Source organism: Triturus cristatus, chromosome 7, assembly GCF_964204655.1.
Source record: "Triturus cristatus chromosome 7, aTriCri1.1, whole genome shotgun sequence".
Taxonomy (NCBI): domain Eukaryota; kingdom Metazoa; phylum Chordata; class Amphibia; order Caudata; family Salamandridae; genus Triturus; species Triturus cristatus.
The window spans coordinates 544125050-544146117 of NC_140590.1; the positions used below are offsets into that span (position 1 = coordinate 544125050).

The 21068-nt window shown below is 46.1% G+C and overlaps 1 protein-coding gene across 6 annotated transcripts in view; it reads right to left on the minus strand.

Moving 5' to 3' along the window:
* Positions 1 to 21068, minus strand: part of UNK (unk zinc finger) — a 683439-nt gene that overhangs the window by 107277 nt on the left and 555094 nt on the right. For all 6 annotated transcript variants that reach the window (XM_085616970.1, XM_085616969.1, XM_085616974.1 and 3 more), the window contains exons 12-13: positions 14914 to 15015; positions 9358 to 9546 (exon numbers count right to left, since the gene is read on the minus strand). In XM_085616970.1, the coding sequence (XP_085473096.1) occupies positions 9358 to 9546; positions 14914 to 15015 (291 nt within the window). The remainder of the gene's footprint in view (positions 1 to 9357; positions 9547 to 14913; positions 15016 to 21068) is intronic.

A 21068-nucleotide genomic window follows, 5' to 3' on the forward strand; every position in this document is an offset into this window, starting at 1 on the left:
GGTTAAAGGTAAACATTGATAAGTCCTGCATATACTCATTCAGCGAAGGGAACCGTGATCTGGGCATTACCATCAATGATAGAAAAGTGCAGTGGAGAGAAGACCCGTTCCGCTATCTGGGCATCCAGATCTGCCACCAGCCGAGAGACCTGTTTGACGGGAACCTAGGTAGGGCACTGATGGCAATCAGGTCACAGATGCAGTTCTGGGGCACACTTCCACTTGCCGTAACGGGTAGAGTGGCACCAGCCAAAATGGTAATCCTCCCAAGGCTCTTATACTATTTCACAAACCTACCTGTATATATCCCAGCCTCCTTTTTTGCCACATTAAAGAAGCCGGTAAGAGACTTCATCTGGGGCAGCACCGGACACACAGTGACACTAAAAAAGCTGTACTTACCAACGAACCAGGGAGGTTTAGCAGGTCCTTGCTTTGAACACTACTACTTAGCCGCTCAGCTACAGTGGGTAGCACATTGGCTGTCAGACCGGCATCGCACAGACACAGAGACCACACAGCCGCCCTACCTGCTGGAACAGATTGTCAGACCCTTCCACCCCTGTACAAAGACGAGGCCTCCAGAACCCCTGTTATTTACTGTGGCATATAAATGCTTTCGCAGGACTCTCTATATAACTAAGGGCATTATTCCTTACGCGCCAGCGATACCCTTAGAAGGGCTCCCTGAGTGGTCAGGCAGTGCTCACAGCACAGGCAATCAGGGGATGGCAAGAGAGGGGCATCCAAAAACTCGGAGATCTATATCGAGAGGGGACACTCACACCATATACATCTTTGGTAAAGGAGGAGAGGCTTCCACCAGGGCAGTTCCTAATACACCGTTCACTGACAGCCAAACTCACGGCCAAATGGGGCGACATCCCCACAGAGCCACGATCACACCTCACCATGCAATACTTACATGTTATGGGACAGGGTAGACACCTCACACATTGGTTCGCAGCCTCGCTCGGAACCCACGCAGCGGTAAGCCTGGATTCGCAAATCCAGTTATACATAATTCACAGGGCATATTTCACGCCTGCCAAAATCAATCAGTATTTCAATTGCGAGGACGCAGTGTGTCCGAGATGCAGTGAACTGGGAGCTGATTTGATACATATTCTTTGGAGCTGCGCCCGGATCGGTGCATACTGGAGTGAGGTAGCTACTTTATTACACACCTGTACTGGGCGTGAGTTGCCTTTTGAATGGCCAACGTACTTACTACACAAATTCTGTAGAACACCTAATACCAAAGTAACGTCCAGGTTCCTGGACTTAGGAATGGTGGTAGCCAAGAGGTTGATAACCAAAAGGTGGAAAGCACCAGATGCCCCGCATGCACAGGCATGGCGTAACTCATTGCTAGCATGGGCCAAAGCGTAAAGCCTCGCCATCAGCCGCGAAGAAACCTTGGGTCTGCGCCAGGATCCTACTGCAACATATTGGGATGCGCTCTTGGCTGAGCTGCAGCAGTGTGCGGGTGGGGTCATAGGGGACTCCTCTGCTGAGTAACCTATAGGTAGACACCATAAACACGTGCCGCAATCACGTATACACCACACACTCTGCTAGAAACTATACACTGGTTGAACTAGTGCACAGGTATGGATGCCAAGGCAGGGAGGGAACGAGCAGTCAATAGACATAGAAACAACACACAAGACCTATGTAGGTAAGTGGGAGGGGTGCTACGGGCTAGGCTCATGTTTTAAATGTTCTTTCTTCTTTGTTAATCTATTAGTACTGATTGGACACTTGCACTAACCTGCACTTCCTTTTTTTGTATTTAAACAAAACCAACTGCAAGCAGTATATGGTATGCAATGATAAGAATGGTAAACAATGGTAACGTTTCTACACTCGTAGCAGCCATCAAGATATGCCAGGTAAATGTAAAACGATCCAGGATCAAAATAACGACCATATTTTAACCTGTAGTGTACCTGTGACTTGCTAATGTACATGCACCATATCAAATGTGTTTGCAAAAAGAAAAGTAATGTCTGTACATGCAAATTCTGAAAAAACTGCAAAATTCAATAAAATAGATTTAACAAAAAAAAAACAAAAGGAAAGTCGAAGGTGTTTGTCTGTTGCTGCTCTATTTCCACATATGAATGGGAGAGTACGAAGTCATGGGTGCATAAACTTGCCTTGCTGCTGCGACAGTAGGTCTCACCATAGAGGCACCTGATCGGAGGACATATGCTCAAGCCCTGGAGCTTTGGATACCATACTCTCCATGCCAAATCCATGGCCATTAGGATGACTGGGGCCACGTTGGTCCTGATTTACTTCAGAACTCGAAGCAGAAGAGGTATCGGCAGGAAGACATACAGGAGTCCAGAGTTCCACTCCAGGCAGAATTCATCTCCCAGTGAGAGATGCCTTGGAAACTCCAACACACAAAAGCATGGACAATGCGTGTTCTCGGCGGTGCCGAATAGATCGAACAAAAGTACGCCTCATTTGAAGAAGACATTTGGCACCTCCAGTTGTAACTGCCACTTGTGACTGAACAGGTGTTCACAGCTGAGCTTGTCTACCCTGGCATTTAAAGATCCTGCCACGTGCTTTAACTCTAGGAAAATCCCTTGATGGACCAGCCATTTCCAGAGGCACAGGGCACATTACCCTACTCTGCCTTGCTTGTTGCAATATCACATGGCGGGGGTTTTGTTCATGAGCACCTGTATCAACTTCCACTTGGACGGAATGAAGCCTTTCAATGCCAATCGAATAGTCTGCAGCACTTGGAAGTAGATATGAAGCCGAGCCTCCGCCGGAGACCTCTGACCTCTACCTTTACCTCTCCCATGTGGCCTCCCCAAACCAGAAGGGATGGATCACTCACCATTGTCAATTCTAAGTGGGGTAGGGAGAAGGGTCTGCCGCAGGCTCAATTACGATCCAGTAACCATTACAGCAGATCTTTCGCAGTTTCCTCTGAAATCTGGACGTGGTCGGAAAGGTCCCCTTGATGTTAGGCCCACCAAGACTCCAGATCCCACTGCAGAATGAGCATATACCACCTGGCATGCTTATTCAGCAGGATGTAGGAGGCCATTAGTCCCAGGAGCTTTAGCGTCTACCTCCTTGAAATCCAGGACAGAGGCTGAACGATTAGGTCATAGCCTGAACTCTCCTTTTTAGGGGAAAACATAAAACTCAACCGTTTCCAGAATGCCTCTGATGAAGGGGAGCATCTGCGAAGGTGTCAGGTGTGATTTTCGCACATTGATTGTGAACCTCAAAAATGACAGGAAGTTTGCCATAGTCTGAAGGTGGTTGACGACCACCTGGGTTGAGCCCACCATCAATTGCCAGTTGACAAGGTAGGGGAAGACTGAGACGCATGACCTCCGAAGATGTGCTGCCGCCATCACCGCCATCACTTTTGTGAGCACCCGAGGGGTACTGGTGAGACAAAGGGGATCACAGTGAATTGAAAATGCTCCTGTCCCACCACGAACAGCAGGTCATGCAGGTGGGTCTGTAAGACAGCTATTTGGAAATAGGTGTCCTGCAGGTCTAAAGCAACCATCCAGTCTCCAGGGTTGAGGGTAGACAGGTCTTGGGTCAGAGTAAGCATTTTGCATTTGTTCTTCCAGAGGAAGGCATTGAGAGGGCTTGGGTCTAAAATTGGACGAAGGGAGTAGCAACCACTATGCAATTCCGATGAACACACCATCTCGATCGCCTCCTCGACCAAAGGGACTTGCACTTCCTTCTGTAAAACAGAAACATGGTTCTCTGTCAGTCGTTCTAAGGAAGGTGGACCGTAAGACTAAGGCATACCCCTTCTGGATAATGTGTAGAACCCACCTTTCCGATACTACGAGTTGCCAGCCCGTCAAGAATGTTTGGCTCTTACATCCAACCGGGTGTCTGAGTTTTACTAAGACAATGCTAAAAGAATTTGGCTGGTGAGGCTGTGGTTATTGGGGGATGTGGGTGAGGTAGTCTGACTGGCTCGTTGAGCTTGACCTCTGGGTCAGTGGGCGCCACGCACATGAAAAAGTTTGAGCACCTTGCTTAGGTTGTAATGGTTTCAGGAATGGGGTGCCTCTGCCGATACTGCTAAAGAAACAACAGAGTTGATGAGACTGGCGAGGCGGAGCTAAAAAGCTCAGGAAGCGTCCTGTGTTCCTGCACTTTTTGAACCTCCCCAGAGTGGAAACTGCCATGTCCCCAGAAATGTGTGTTTCATCTAAGGGCATGTTCATAATGGGCAACTGAACATTGTCTGAAAATCCCATCAACAACAGCCAGGCATGGTGACAAATGAAGACAACGCTGCCAATGGCTCGCCCGATCGAATTGGTGGTGTCCAGTCCACAATGAATTGTGAATTTGGCCGTGCTACGGCCGTCTTGTATAGCTTGAGTGAGGACAAGTCCTAGGTCTTCCGGGACACCTCAGAGGGGCTGAGCCCCAAAAATTCCAAAGAGCATGGGAATAGCAGCCCAACAGGCAAAATGACTGATGAACTTCAGGGACAAACAGATGGAAGAAAATATCTTCTTCACACAGAGTTCTACACTTTTGGACTCACAATCGGTGGGGGAGCAGTTGCATAAGTGTTCGGATTAGTTCAACTAGTTGATGCCTGTACTACTAAGCTCTCGGGAGAGGGGGTGCAGAGGCAAAAATGCAGGCTTGCCTGGGGCAGCCCGGTGGCATTGTGCAATTTGGGGGTTAACCGGGGGGGCCAGAAGGAGGATGGCCCAGGCCCCAAAAAGGCTATCAGAGAGGGCCTCATTAAAAGGTAATAGGGACTTGGCATTGGTTTACCCTGGCTGGATAACTTCAGTCAAGGCATTGATTTGCACTTTTAAGGTAAGGAGCTGGAGGTTAAGATATTTGGCTGCACTCCGCATGAACATCACAAAAGCACCCTCTTCAGTGTCAGGGCATGGGGGTGTGAGGAGGCCTGAGTCAGGAGTAGAGTTAAGGTAACTGGCGTCTTGTAGGTCATCATACCATTTGTCTTGGTGGGAGGTTTAGCCGATTTCTTCACCTGTATCATAATTGTCAGAATCTGCACCAAACAAGGATGTATTGTGTGGAATTTCCCTGTTCAGGTGGGACGTCAAGTCATGCAGGGTGTGGTTCAAAAACAAAAGTGCAGTCTCGATTGAGGTTGTTATGCTGCAGATTCAGAGTCGGAGAGCACAATGGACACCTCCTACTCCAGCATAGATGGAGTCGGCGTTGATGTTCCGGGAACTGCCATGGGTTGAAGAGCTGGAGAACGTATGGGCAGCAGAAGTGACCTGCTGACAGGTTTAGAGAGTCCAACTGGTGCCGTGAGCATTATTCACACCAGTGGTAACCGAGATAGAAGGCTTTGCAGCTGCATGGGGCCTGCAGCCAGAGGGAGTAAGGTGGGATTCAAAGAGTTAGAGCATGGTCTTGCAAAACTCTAATCTGCCACGGTGTCAGAGAAGATCCAGAAACTCAAGTTGTACCAAGGACAAGTTGAGGGATTGGCTTCAACGTAGACCAATTTCTGGAGCGAAATCAAGAAGCATTGGACAGTCAGTGTGCTATCTCATAAATTTGAAAGAAACAAGGAGAAGATTTGGAGCGCGAAGACGATCAACCCCAGGATAGACCCCTGTGGCTCCTAGATGGGAAGCAGGATCAAGACCGATGTTTGGACTTAGACCGGCCACGATGTAGGGTCTCCTGATGTTTGGTGATGTAGAGCTTTGCATCCTGTATGGCCTTCGGGTTAATCGACGCGCAGTTACTTAATGTCTTGGATTTGTGGCTCGACCCCAAGGAAAACTGCTGGCACCGGGCAGACATTTGCTTGCGACAGTCCCTACTCGGTTTGAATCATGTAGTCTTAGTAGGTGACATTTTCCTTGCACACTAATAGAATTTTTATCAAAAAAACTGTCTCAAAGAGATGAGAGGTAGATCTGGTTCTGCTTCTGGTGGCGTAGAAAGAAAGGAACTGACATAAGCAGGCAGGAGTGTCACACCTATATGGGCCCTCATGCTATTTTCGAAGCAGAACGGAATCAGCTTGGAGTGGCATTGTGCTACCTAGCGGCGCACAGATGTGCTGCTCAAAGGTTTCTGGGTCCAGTGTGCTGCCTGATATTCAAAGGAGAGGAATCTGCAGTTAGAAGTCTATCAGAAGTCTATCAGAAATGATGTTCCTGTGAAAGCATTTTAACACATCTGTTTTAGTTGGAGGTGGGATTTCTTCACATTTATGGTGAACCGTAGGTGTTGGAGCATGGTCATGGCTGTTTGAGTGTGTGCTAGCCATTGCTGCCTGCTGCTTCTCTTGATCAGACAGTTGTCAAGGTATGGGCAGACAGGACTGCCAACTCTTTGGAGATGTGTGGCCACCAAAGCCAGGCACATGCGTGAACATCCTGGTAGTGACTCGAGGGGTGGGAATTTGAATTGGAAGTGCTGTCCTCTTACCACAAACTAAAGATACCGGTGATGAGCAAGGTGGATAGGGATATGAAGTAGGCATCCTTCAGGTCTAGCACCATCAAGAAGTTCCCTTGGCAAAGTTATGGGATGACATCCTGAAAGGTTGTTATATGAAAGTGCAGAAAGAACGAACGGTTCAGTGGCCTCAGATCTAGAATGAGCATGAAGTGAGGAAGTACAGCAACTAGATGCCTATTCCTTGTTGGTGCTGCGGCTTGAGCCCTAATGAGCGCTTCTGGAGGAGGGCTTGAACTGCATCGAAAAGGGTGAGATGGCCTTGGTGGCATGGGCAAGGCAGAATCCTTTGCCAGAGCTACCTCTAACCCTGCCTTTGTTGATGTTGCCCCGGTAGCAATCCCTTGTATATTCCTTGCCTGCATGTGGCTAATGAAAGGCCTACTGATGGGGCTGGTAGGATTGCACTTGGTCAAGTGGTCTGGTCTTTGCCCCCACCCCCAGGTGGTAGCCTGTGAAAGGTCCCCCTTCGAGAGGCAGATTGTAGTGCATCCATGAACTGCATTTCTGTCTCAGTTACCTTTTCTAAAATGTTATCCACTTGGGATCCAAAGAGATGTTCCCTATCGAATGCGATGTTAAAATGTTGTTGTATCTTCACCTTGAACACAGAGATGGGTAGCCATGCATTGCAGCAAAGCAAGATACTTTATTAATATTAAGAGACACAGCATATGCAGCATCCAGTGCACAGCAGAAATTTGCAATGGAGATAATGTTCCCCTTGGCTACAAGCCCCTCTCCCCTCTTCCTATAGGTCTCAGGAGGTGCTGCACCAGTACATCCATTTCATCCCAGTGAAAACTAGACAGCAAGTCGATTAGGCGAAATGCCAGTTGGTGGCTGCACTGACTGTTAAGTGTTTGCCAGCAGTGTCCAGGTGCTTGCTTCCCTTGTCTAGCGAGGGGAAGGGGGGGGGGTGGTCTAGATGGCTTGTGTAGAGGTGCTTTTCCATGCTGTATGTACCACTAAGGAGTCTGGGGGGGTCTTACCGCAAATGTAGGGTGGGTCATGGAGAGAGTTTTTGAACTTCTTTTTTTGGTTAGTGTTTAGAAAACCTTTACAGGGTTCTTGTTATCTGAGGCTAACTTTAGTATGCCCTTGAGCTAGCGAGGAATGGAACAATGCATTCAGTTTCGGAGAGGGTCTCCATCAGGAAGTCATCGTCCTCCTGCCATACATACATGGTGGTGAACTGCCTTCTGAATCACAGCACGATACACAGGGGTACCATCTGTTCAGGTGGCTTTGCTGGCTATGACTCCAAATCGGTGTAATCATGCTAGGGGTAATACCCATTCCTATAGGCTGGTTATAGGGGTTTGTCTTCCAATAGGGCTTAGCTGGGTTTTAGTAGGAATGCACTGACAGGTCATGTGACTCTGGTGGTGGAAGGTGAGGGAAGTATGGGCATGATGGAAGAGGTGGAGGCTGTGACTGCCTGGGCGGGGGTGGTTAGAGTGGTGGGCTTGTGGACTTGTCCTCTTTTTTTGGGCACCAGAGCTCTTACTTGAGGTTAGTCTGTGGTTTTTTGGAATCCGCTTATGGTTGTCCCGAGGGATGATTAGTGGTGATCTTGCCAGTCTCTAGGAGGATGAGGGGTGCTTCTGTCTGGCATCAAGCTCCTTTGCCACCTTTTGTAGGTTGGGTGCCTCGTAGTCCTCTGATCTTGGTGTCAAAGGGGCCATCAATGCTGACTTGGTCCTCAGGTTTGGAGGGGATCTCAGTGTTGTCTTTGATTCTGAATAAGGGTATTCTGTGTCCTTCTGAGAAGGGGAACAGACTACTACTGTGGCTTGGTGCCCTTCTTCGAAAGCCTGCTTGGCTCCAAAGCCTTCTCTGGTGCCGGACAGAGTCTGATGGCGGCAGAATCCAGGCTCCATGCCAAACTCCCAAGGAAGTGGTACTCTGCCCTGGCCTGAGGATGTTTAGAGGAATAGCTTTGATATGCCGGAGTGATACTCATGCTCCTCTGAGATGTCTTTGTTTGGGGATTAGGACAACCTATCTTGCTCTTCTGCCTTGAATGTACTAAAATACAGCATCTCGTAGATGGGTGCCGGTTTGGCTGCTAAGATGCTGAAGAGGCCTACCTCTTCTACCTAAATGTCAAAAGAGATCTAGTTCTAAAAACATGTCAGGGTTCTCAGAGGATGTCTACTGTGCTATCTTAGTGTAAGACCAGCGCTGTCCCCTTCAAGATTCTTGGGTCATTTTGCAGCAGAAGACCAGACAGAACTTTTAGGATGCTTCATGATTGTGAGACGGACAAAGGTTGCAAAGGCCAAGGATATTTTGCATTGCACCTTGGGCAAAATTGGATGCATGTGCTTTCCATCACCCGCTTCCTATATTCATTCTCTCAGGCTAGTTCGGCAGGAACAAAAGGGCACTCTGTAAGTCAGCAGAGACGAAGGGATGTCAACGCGGAATAGTTATGATCAATGCAGAAGTGAACCTATTTGTTGGCCGGAAGAGCTGCCAGATAGGAGCTGGCCACTTGGTGACAGATAGCGGAGACTTCGGTGCGATTATCACATCTGTCTCAGAGCAGTCACAGGACACGTCTTAAGTTGTTTGAGCCCTAGACTACATTGTAAGAGAATAAAAAGCATGTATATTTACAGCCACACATGATACAAACATACAATTTTGAGGTGCTCTTTCTTTCCTAATCTCTAAGATTTCAAATGCTGTTTTCCTTGCAACTTTCCATTTCTATAGCAACTCAAAACACTTAGATTCCTAATATGATAACAATAGCCAACTACATGGATCAAGCAGTCTAAGAAAGCACCTGGGTACTCCTTCTCCAACCTTCACCACTCTGTGCACTGCATGTGTTGCTACATCTAATAGTTGATTTCTTACCCAATGATCCATGTGAACTTGATGTTCCGAGGAAAGTGCTATCCGATTGGCTAGGTTGTCCCTGGTGCTGTGGAAGGAATTGGGAAGAGAGGCTGACAGGTGGGGATGGTGAAGCAGAGTGAAAGGAGGCAGAGCTTCCAAGCGAACCTGGAATATTTACAGGGGCAGAACTCTGAAGTAAACTGCCACCTGCAGGGATTAAAGAGGAATTAAGTAGGAGTGAACATGAGACAGAATTAGCATAGATGAAAGATATATATACCCAGACAGCAAAAACAGATATTAGGTATACAGGTATATCGGGGAAAAGGCAGCAAGTGAGCCAGGGAAGTAAAGAGAAAAAGTGGATGGGGGCGGATATGGTAGAGGAATTGAAAGGATTGAAGCAAATCACGAAAAGGAAATCAGAAGAAAGAAAAGTGAGGAGATACAAGCAGAAGAAGATATGTTGGGTAACCAGTAGAGACAAAGGTGAGCCAAGAGGATATGTGAGATGAGAAGAAAGAGAGAGAGAGAGAGAAAAATTTAAGTTAGCTCCAGAGTCTGAAATACAACAACACTCACAATCTAGGATAAACCAAATAAAAATATTATTATAAAATGTATGTTATTTATAGTGTACCCAAAACACACATGCACTCACCCAACACACAAACATGTACATATTATAGGTCAACAGTAGCCACTAAAGTATGCAACCCATTTTGATTTGCAGGGAATAAGTTTCAGAAATGCAAAAAGATGACATGGAAAGCTGGTTTATGCTATGCAGCTATAAGGTGTAGAGGAGCCTCACTGAATGGAAACCAAAGTTTTGAGTACCTGAAGATTTTCATCATAATTTCAATTCTAAGGCCTTTACCACATCTCAACAAATGTTTTGTAAGAGAGGAGATTGCCTCTGAGGCCAAGCAAGAGAGGCATTAAATGTCCACTTATCAAGAAGTATCTAGGATACTTGTATTTTATTGAAATGCTAGAATCAGTGTTGTAAGCAGTCCTTGTAAGAAATCAACATCCTCCGCTTGGTCACTGTCCATATCATCCACAGCCAAGGCATCTTAATCTGAACTGAATATTTCCAAACTGAAGAATCTTTGTGACCTGGAGAGAGGATCACATAATGGTTCATCATTAGAATTCACATTCATCTTCTACTTAGAAACATCGATAACGTGTTGGCCTTATAGGCTCTTCGGCCAGCGACAGAGTTGAATCCATGGATGGCATTGTAATCAACTTTGAGACTGGCACTGAAGAAGGGCCCAAATGAATGGGTGGGATTCCCTGGCCATACTGCACTTTGCCTTAGCCACAACGATTGGAGCCCTAGAAGGGACTGTGTACAGCATTGGGAACAGAGCCTCTTCAGCCACCAAACCTGCAGGAATGTACCCCCCTTCTCCCAAAATCCCTGGGAAGTAGCCCAGAGGTTTGCACTGCTATCCTGAAAAGGTAGAGCATAGCTAGCCTGAAGGGCGGCTAAAGGACAAGGTAACTCCAGTCTCAACTTCTTAGGCACATCATAGAGGTAGAATCCAGCACCCAAGAATGATGCCGGGACTTCAAATGGTCTGGAGAACTGGACCACATCTTTGAGGAAGAAGATTTATCCTCCCTATGGTGCTTCTTATGCTGTTTGTGGCAGGATCGATTAAGTAGAACATTTCCTAGTAGGTGACTTACCTTTGGGAGAGGGTACTACCAAACACAACTTGGTCTTCTGATTCAAATTCAAATTCAAAAAAAATTCAAAATTCTGGTCCATGGAGGCACAAGAGTCACAGGTTGTAGTGGCATACCCCAACCCTAAAGCCACCACAAACAATAGCTGGGGGTTACAAAAGCGACATCTTATATCAACGTGTACAAGCTTGAAGCCTGAAGTCTTTAAGGAGACTTTCATGTACTCGACTGTTGAAAGATGAAGAAACAGTTGGTGAGACAAGCAATTCGCACTGAGCCAATGATGCACAGAAAAAAGGAACTGATGCAAGTGCAGTGGTTGGTAGCTAATCTGCTCCAGTCATGTCTAGAGGTAGTAGCAGTTCCAGTTGCAAAGCAACAACTGGTGGTATTGAGGAGATATTATTAGAAAAACTTTTTTAGATCAGTCTGAAGCCTAGGATGAGCATTCATAAGAAGAGGAATCTTGAGGAAGATGTATTCATCAGAAAACCCCTAACACAACATGCCATGTCTAATGTGTCTACCAGTCAGCCAAAGCTACTGCATTCAAATACTTTATTGGCAGAGGGGTACAATCTATAAATATTTAATTCATTAATGGAAATTAATTCTCACCTGCCCTCCAAAAAAGGCAATTTGTTAGGTATATCACCTTTCCCATCACTCTCTGCAGAGCATCAAATAGTGATAGGGACAATAACATAGACAGCTATCAGAGGAGTATAACCTAGAAACCCTTTACAACAAACCACCTCTTCGTATCAACCACCACTTTCTCCATCTCCAGGGAAATGCCTCGTCTTGCCCATATCTGTACACCACAGGAGTAAGAAGAAAGTTCTGTTGCACAAACCCCCTCCTTTTTCACCTCCTGTCTAACCTGCCTGCCTCAACCCATAAAAGGTGGATCTCTTGAAGTAAAGCAATATGCATCCCTCCCGTTTTAGGTAAAACACTATATCACTCTCCATCCCATACACATTCCAATTTAGACATTCATAGCTGTTTACGGGAGGGCCTTAGCACACCCCAGAGCCTTTAAATCATCATTCCCAAATAGCATAATAGCTAAATTTAACATGTATACCAGGATTGATCCATGTGAGACTCATTCAACACGTGAACCGTTTTTAATAGAAGATAAATATCCTAGATTGTATGCCTGCCTTTACTTGACACACTAACTATTCTTGTTATACATATAAATCTGCAATACACAAAACCCTCCTTGAGGTGAGTTTGTGAAGTAGAGCAAACCGATCCCTTAACATAAAATCAAAAGACAATAAATAGCTACCAAATAACAGACACCTTCTACAGGATGGTAGTCCGTTGATGCTGCGCACTACCTAGCAGCCTACTCCAAGTCAAGGTAAAAAGTAGAGGTGGTAATGGGTGGCATATTCCTAAAAGTAGATCCAATGGTGCCAGTACAATAGGAGGAGATCAAAATCACCAATAAATGCCCCAGGCCCTACAATAAAATAACAAGAGACAAATGGACACCCTTTATATCAGTCTCCGTATGACATAACGCACAGCGACTTGCAGTAGGCTACATTTAGCTCCTTCTGAGCAGCACAGTAACAACAAATTCTATGTGCAGAATCCAAAATCATGGGGGTAACCAAAAGATCCATCCAGTGAGATCCCAAAATGTTGTCTGTTTCACCTACTCTACACAACATATTCTGCATTTCCTACCTTTGTAGATAGCTCTAATAACCTCAGTGGCTCCTCCACAATCGCCGTTCGATCCTTTAGGATGTGGGTCTATTTATGTTTCTTATCCCCCCTCTTAAATCTTGGTGGCAGATGAGTTCTTGGGAACGTGGCAGGCAGGATGGGCTCTCACATCCCGCTTTTCTCACCAGTTGCTGCCTGCTGCTCAAATGCCCATAAAGAAGGTGGCTTTACCAATCATCAGGACATTATGCTTGGCTGAGAACAATACAATGTATTGGATAGTCAGTTAGCATAGTTTGCACTTGACCTCGAGAAACAATCATCATTGCTGTTCGACTGCCACAGTGAAATCTGGGAAAATCAAGAATTTCGCATCATCAGTGGTGTAGACACCATTCTTGCAAGCCCTTAGCTGCATGATGTTGTGGTCAAGGTAATACAGTAGTTTAGCTATTATCAGTTATAAAAGGGAGCAGGAGAGGGACAAGGGCCCTCTGAGAAGGACTCAGTAAGACCCATCGGGCCACTGTGGTGTTCTATCATTCCATGTGGAACTTCTGTTCGCTCAAAGGTATGGATCTCTCTCATAATCCACCAATTCTAATATTACTTCTGGGGGCCTTTCCTTTAGTGTAGTTTGCTCTACATTCTAGGAAAAAAGCTCTCATGCAGGCCCATTACCTGACTATAAATGCCTTTCACCTTTGACTGGGCAAACAAACATACATTGGTCAGCTTGCAAAAGACTAACATCTACAACTGTACCTATTTGTGATTCAAGGCCAGTGTGGGAGTTTTACAAGTAGAATGCAGTCCAGATAATTGTTACAGTGCAAGCAAACAACAGCTCACACAGAGGCTGTCTTGGAAGGCTCTAAAGTGTTATTCTACATAGATTCCTCTAGTGCTTGATCTTTGTTGCTTTAGCATGAGACATGGGGAAGCAGGAGACTGAAGGGAGTGTCTGGCAATCATGATGAGATCGAGAACCTTAAGGGGCCTGAAGTTTAGTGCATGACCATCTGCAGACTATAATTCAGAGAACCCATTTGAAAAACTTCTGCATGGTAGGGTAGCTTGCTCTAAACAAGTGAATTAATGGAAAATATTCTAGGTATTGGGCTAGCGATTAAATAAATGGTGATACTTTAAGTAAGGCTGGCCTCTCTTTCACACATTCACGAATGTTCTGTATGCAGATTCAGTACTTTTACATTTTGAGTTCCAGGGACAGTATAAGACTTCCTTAGAGGAAATTTAATCTAGCTCCAGCTGAAAACAAAGCCATGAATGAGGCAGCAGATGGGCTTAGGAATGAAACAAAATTCTAAACACACTCCAAGGGACAAATTATCTTTAGATCAAGAAACAAAGCAGACAAAACACAATCTGTCACCAAAGGGTGTCCGGCATCAGCCTGGCTTTAGCCATAGAGAGGACCTGGCGAATCTGCAGATATTAGTCTAATGGGCAGACTCTAAAAAGGAAAAGCTATCTCAACAGATAATTTCATGTCCTGTTTAACTTTCTTTCAAAAGATCTTCACCAATGAAAAATAAACATGGCACATGCATTAAGTACAACCAATGGGACAACTCCAAGTATTTTCATTACTTATAATGCCGATTAGACACAAAAATCAATGTTGTTTGTTTAAGCGAAAAGACAACTAAATTAAAGGGAGCCAATGCAAAAGGATAATAGAAGGGTATAATAAAGAAAAGCAATCTGCTCAGAAAAATATATCACAAGAGACAGTACGTATTTATTGATAGTAACAGTTAAAATATGAATAAGGTGACAGAAGTTGGCTGTGAGAAGAAGGTGGGAAACGTCCCTTACAGGCTCAGAGTATAAAGGCAGATGAAGACAAGTCCTTTACTGGCCTACATTTGGAGATAATGCAATGGAGTGGAAGATGCTTAAAATAATCTGCTCTTAATATGAAAATAACAAGAGGGACCTCATTGTCAAGGTTTCTTGATTGTTCAATGTCATTTCTTACCCTATCTTACCAGTTGTGCCGGATCTACCCTCTAAAATGCAATACATTTATAAGTAATGCTGGATCATAAACTGGATAATTATGCAGTACAGCAGCAAAGGAATCACAGGATTCACAAACTTGATCAAAGCATTCAGAAAATAAACCAGTCGATCGATGATTACCTGCACACTTACCTCTCATGATGCCACCTGAGTGGGGGGCCGGACTGCTATCAAAGGACTTCTCCAGAGCAGCGACTCCAAACTCATTGAGGTCCAAGTCATCCAATGCAGACTCTGTGGGAGGGGGCAGAGACAAAGGGAACTAAGAAATTTTCAGGGGGTGGACAGAAAAGAAAAGGGAACAGGAGAGGAGTCAGCAGAGGAAGAAAATAGATTAGACAGACATTGAGAAGAAGGGAGGACTGAAGAGCTCTGACGAGAGAGGAGAGAACAGACCAAAGACAGTGAGCAGAAATTAGGGGGAATGATCAGCAACAGCAATCATGGACAAAAAGGAGAAACAGAGAATGATGGAGAGGCCAGGGCTAATCTGGCCGGCAATGAGAAGGAAAGAAGAGATCAAACATGGACAAAGAAGGGAGGAATAAGAGATTGATGGAGAGTCCTGGACTAATCTGACAGGGAAAGAGAATGATAAGAGATCAAAGATGATGAAAACAACAGGAGTGAAAGTAAGGAGGAATGGTCAGAGAGAAATGAGGAGGGAAGAGCTCAGAGAGGTGGTAATGGTGCTCAGATAACAATCAACGAGGCAGGAACGGAGGAGAAAGTAGACAGTAAAGAGGGGAGGGATGAGAACAGTCAAAACTCAACTAGGAAAGAAAGGAGGAAGGATCAGAGACAAGAAGGGGAATCAGAATCAGACATCGAAGGTGACAAAAGGGAATGTGATAAACAATGAAAGAGAAGGAACTATGAAAAACACGGAAGAGAAAGAAGAGATCTTTGACAATGGGGAGGGACTATGAACACAGAGAAATTTGGAGAGGCATAAAAAAAAATATCACAAGGGGAAAGCTCAAGGCAGAAACTAGAACCATGAGACAGGAGGAGAGGTAAGAACCCTGAACTAATGAAGAGGGATCACACAAGGATGGAGGGTAGGGTAAATCAGAAAGACAATTAGTAGGGAAAGGAACACATCTGTCGGGCAATGCCACAACTAAGAAAGGGCAATAAGACAGTGAGCCAGGGAGAGAGATCAGAGTCAAAGAAACAAAGAGGCAGAGTTGCTGACACCATCAGAGCTACCTTTAGTGTGGTCAGGTTCTTGAGCTAACAGCTCTCTGTATTCCACGACTTGAACATTTTTCCCATTATTGGTATGGATCTACAGGTCACAGAATGCAGAGCACCTGTAAACGACTGTGCTAATGGTGATCATCATCTCCTTTGCAGAGGATCTGAGGAAAGGGCGACCCTTTCAGAAGTCACACTGCCTGTCATGTTGTAACACATATTACTGGAAAGTAGTGCCTCAGAGCACTAGTAGAAAAAAGCACACAAAACATCAAGGTACTGGGTACCAATTCTAGGACAGTTCTTTCAAGGCCAAAATTTTGGACCTGCAGAAGGCCTCGAATAGCACATAATTAAAGCTGGCAGGACAAGAGCAGAAGTTGGCAGGACTAAATTAGAGTTAAAGGGCAAAGACTCCAACAGCAGATGTAGGCCTGGGGAGTTGCAATACACTGGTTCAATGATCAAGGGTCCTTTTCACACTGACAGAAAGGACTCTGGAAAGGACCCACCTAACAGGAAGGGGCTGGTTCCAGAACAGCAACCACTTGAGATAAATGGGATGGCTAAACAGAAATGGAGTTAATGTTTGGTGGTCATCATAGAATAGAGTTTGAATTTGTTTGACACATTAGTATAGAGGTACATAAAAAGCTGAACTTTCACAGCTGAGTCTGCTATTGGCTCTGATCCATAACTATATAAGCATGTATTTATCCATGTATATAGTAATTCTATAGCATGAACCTAGCCAAAAGGCAGAGGAGCACTGTAAAGGGTCAAAGACAGGCAAAAACAACCAGTGATACGACTGGTACCTGGGTTATGGGCGAGTAATGCATTGAGATGTAGTGCTCTTTAAAGAGGTTAGTCTTGATCTTTTTCCTAAATTGGAGCAGCGTTGAGGCGGTCCTGATTGCTATCTGGATATTGTTCCAGATCCTGGATGCATAAACAGAAAAGTCCTGTAGTCTTGCTGTTTCTTTTTTACACTTCTTAATCTGCAAGATGATGGTATCCTAGGTGCGGGTGTTTTGTGGATACAAAAACAGAACTGGCTCAAGGTGCCCATGGTAATTGGTAGACTATTAGCAACTCTGGAGAAAAATAGAAGACAAATAATAAGGTAGGCGGGTGGGGGATGGGTGAGGATGTGATTGAAGAAGATGTCTTTTCAAATAAGGCAGTTAAAGGCCTAGACGTTGGCATGTGCAAGAGCGACGCACATGTTAACTCCCTTGACCAATAAGAACAAGTTACTTACCTTCGGCAAAGACTTATATGGTAAACACTTTATATAGCTGCAGATTCCTTACCTTAGAATATTCCCCAGGTGTCAGACTGGATCCAGAAGATTTTTGAGCAGTACACCTGTGGCGTATTCCAGCTCTGCATGGCGTAATCCTCACTAGAAGCGACAAACGTAGTATCTATATAAGCGCCACCTCAGGGTGTTGACGACATACTTTCATGACTCTCCATGCCAGGAGCGCAGTCACAATGAGCAGTGACCACTGGTGTGATGAACTAGGCCTGGTGTTCCCTACACAGTAGTTGATTCGCAAAGCAGGGAGGATCAGTAAGAAATCTGCAGCTAGAGTCTCTGCCAGATAAGGCGTTACCAAAGGTAAGTAACTTGTTCATCTGATAGAGACTCCTAGTCGCATATTCTTCACCTTAAAATAGAAACCCAAGCAATACATCCCAGGAGGTGGGACCGCAAAATCAATATTAGAAACTTCTGCAAGACCAAACAGGCAAAATGCCTGTCACAATGGACCGGACTTTCCAGGTAGTAGTGCTTGGAGAACGTGTGCAGTGAGGCCCAAGTTTTTGCATAACAGATGTGCTAACGCAGTGGTCGCAGCCTTAGCTCTGGTGGAGTGAGCAGATAGTCCTCGAGCGGCTGTTCCTTGTACAATGCATAGCAGATCCTAATGCACAGGACAAGCCATCGTAAGATGGTTCTCTTTTTACAGCTTTCCCTTTTTTTGCTCCCACATAGCCCACGAAGAGTTGATTGCCCACCCGGAACTCTCTTGTGGAGTCAAGGTAGGACGCCAATGCTTTTTGTGCCCAGGCAGTAGTCTCTCCTCTTCTTCAGAGGATGAGGTAGAGCAGAGAAAGTAGGCAGGGTGATGTTCTGGGCTACACAGAATCGAGCCACAACCCTTGGGAGGAACGAGACATGCGTCCGCAGAACCAGTTTGTCTGAGTAAAAGGTGCTATAAAGGAGGGTGCACAGAGAGCGCTTGCAGTTCACCGACTATCCTGGCCAATTCTATGGCCATCAAAAAGGCAGTTTTAATAGTCAAGAGCCTGAGAAAGCAATTGTGCAGAGGATCGAATGGCGCACATATAAAAAGAGTGAGGACTAGATTGAGGCCCCATAGAGGCATGATGAAGTGTGTAGGAGGAAACAGATGCTGCAGGCCTTTAAGGAACCTAGCCACAATAGGTGAGAGAAGGTTGGTCCGAAAACCACAAGAATGAGGAGTTGACAAAAGGTAACCTTAACTGTGCCCAAAGTGGAGCCCTGCTGAGCTACAGACAATGCAAATATGAGAAGTTGTGATAGATGCAGGTAGATGGTCAACGTTATGGGAATCACACAATGACAAACTTGTTCCCACTTGAGGCGTATACCCCGAGCTGGCCTTTGTTAAGATAGTGCCCTGATGCTCCAACCAAAGTTCCTCTCGAAGTGGCAGCCTGATTGTAAGAACGATGGTAAAGCTCAGCAGCTCGGGATACCAGACTCTCCATGCACAATCCAGAGACAGAAGAATGACTTTGGCCCAGTCGTAACTGGTCTTCTTGGGAACTCTGGGCAGGATAGGTATTGGTGCCAACAAGAGGTCTGAGCTCCACTCGAGACGAAAAACATCTCTGAGCGACAGGCCAGTGATCCACTTGAGACAAAAAAGGATCTCTGTTGTAGAGTCTGCTTGGAAACTCCAGCAAACAAACTTGCTGACATTGTGCACTCTTGGAGGTGGTACACAGATCTAACCATGGCTCTCCCCAATCTTGAAAGAGTCCTTGCACCACCTCGAGAAGGAGACTTCATTTATGATCCGCTAGGCATCTGCGGCCGAGTTTGCCCATTCTGGCGTTCAGAAAGCCTACCAGGTGTTGAACCACCAGGGAAATGCCCGGACGTTCCAGCCATGTCCAGAGACGCATGGAATCCTGACAAATGGGTCCACAACTCCACCCCGCTTGCTGCAATACCACATGGCGGTGGTGTTGTCCATGAGCACTTGCACCAGTCTTTCCTTAATCAAAGGAAGAAAGGCTTTCAGAGCCAAGCAAATCGACCAGAGCACCAACAGCCCAGACTCTGCTGGAAACCCAAGGACTCTGATCTCCACCTCTCCCAGGTGACCATCCCAGCCTAGGAGTGATACATCTGTCACTACAGACAGCTCCGGTTGGGGGAAGGGAGAGGGTTCTGGCCTTGACTTAATCGTGCTTCGTTAGCCACCATTGCAGATCTATTGCGGCCCCCTCGTAGATCTAGACAATGTCAAAGAGATTACCCGATGCTGTGCACACTGGGACTTCAGGTCCGCATATGCCAGTGGGCATGAGCAACCAGCAGGATGCAGGAGGCCCTGAGGCCCAAAGGCTTCAGAGTCAGTTTCACCAAAATACAGGATACAGGCTGAAACATTAGTATCATAGCCTGAATATCCTGGACTCGCTGCTCAGGAGGATAGGTCCAAAACTGCACTATGTCCAGAATTACTCCAATAAAAAAAAGAGTATGAGAAGGAGTAAGGAGACTTTGGCACGTTGATAGTAAACTCCAGCGAGTGCAGGAGGTCTGCCGTAGTCTGGAGATGGGAGACTACTGCTTGGGGCTATCCGGCCATCTATAGCCAATATTCGAGGTAGAGGAAGACTGGAAACCCTCACTTCCGCATATGAGCTGCAACCACAGCCAGCACTTTCATGAACACCAAAGGGCCCCTGGGAAGGCCAAAAGGAAGCATGACAAACTGAAAGTGCTCTTGGCCCACTGATAAAAGCAGGTAACCCCTGTGGACAGCTAGCACAGGGATGTAGAAAAATGCATCCTGCAAGTCCAACGCTACCATCTAATCTCCCGAGTCATGGGCAGACAGAACTTGGGTGAGCGTGAGCATTTTGAACTTCTCCTTTTTCACGAAGAGGTTGAGAAGGCTCAGGTCTGGCACCAGAACGTAGCATAAATAACAACAAACCTCTCTATGGTTCCCTTGGCCAAGACAGCCTGCACTGGAGCAAGGAAAGATGGTCCTCTATCTACCGATTGTAAGAGGGTGGTGGGGTAGTCACAGAGAGGAGGGAGTAGCTCGTTTGAACGATCTGTAGAACCTAGCGTTCCGATGTTACTGTCCACAAGTGGGGCAGGTGATGGCGTATCCTGCCTTCAACTGGATGCCCTGATGGTCGGAGGGCAAACTAAAGAGGCTTTGAGGCAGTGGATGTTGAAGAAGAAGTGGACTGACTCAACTGCTTGCCACCTGTCCAATGCGGTCTGTGGGACCTGTGCCCTTGCCATGAAAAAGCCGTGGTGGCGTGGCTGGAGTCCCTTTCTGTGGCCACCAAAGGGGAGGGAAAGGCCAATTGAGGTTGACTAAGGGCTGTAGACAAGCCCTAGGACCTGCTGTCTTTAAAGCACTCCAGCACCAAATCTGCCTTCTCTCCAAAGATGAGAGCCGTTGAAGGGCAGTTCTATGAGGGAAGACTGGACATCCCCTGAAAAACCAGTCGCCCTCAGCCAGGTGTGGCGCCGCAAGGCCACTAAGGATGAAATCGCTCTGCCCAGCGAGTCCCATATAGTATGGGAGTACTGGCCCGAAAGGCATGCAGTGTTCATCAACCGCAGTGCTAGGCTGGCGGAAAATTATTTTGCCAAAGTTGTCCAGCCTCTTGTAGGGCTTGGACCAGGCCCCAAGTAGGATACCCATAAGGGCTTCATTGAATGGGAGAAGAAGCTCAGAAGGGGCAACTCCAAGCTGAAGTACCTTAGTCAAGACATTTGTCTTGATAGTCACTGAGAGCACTGAATGTCCAAGACTTCAGCCACCCTACACACC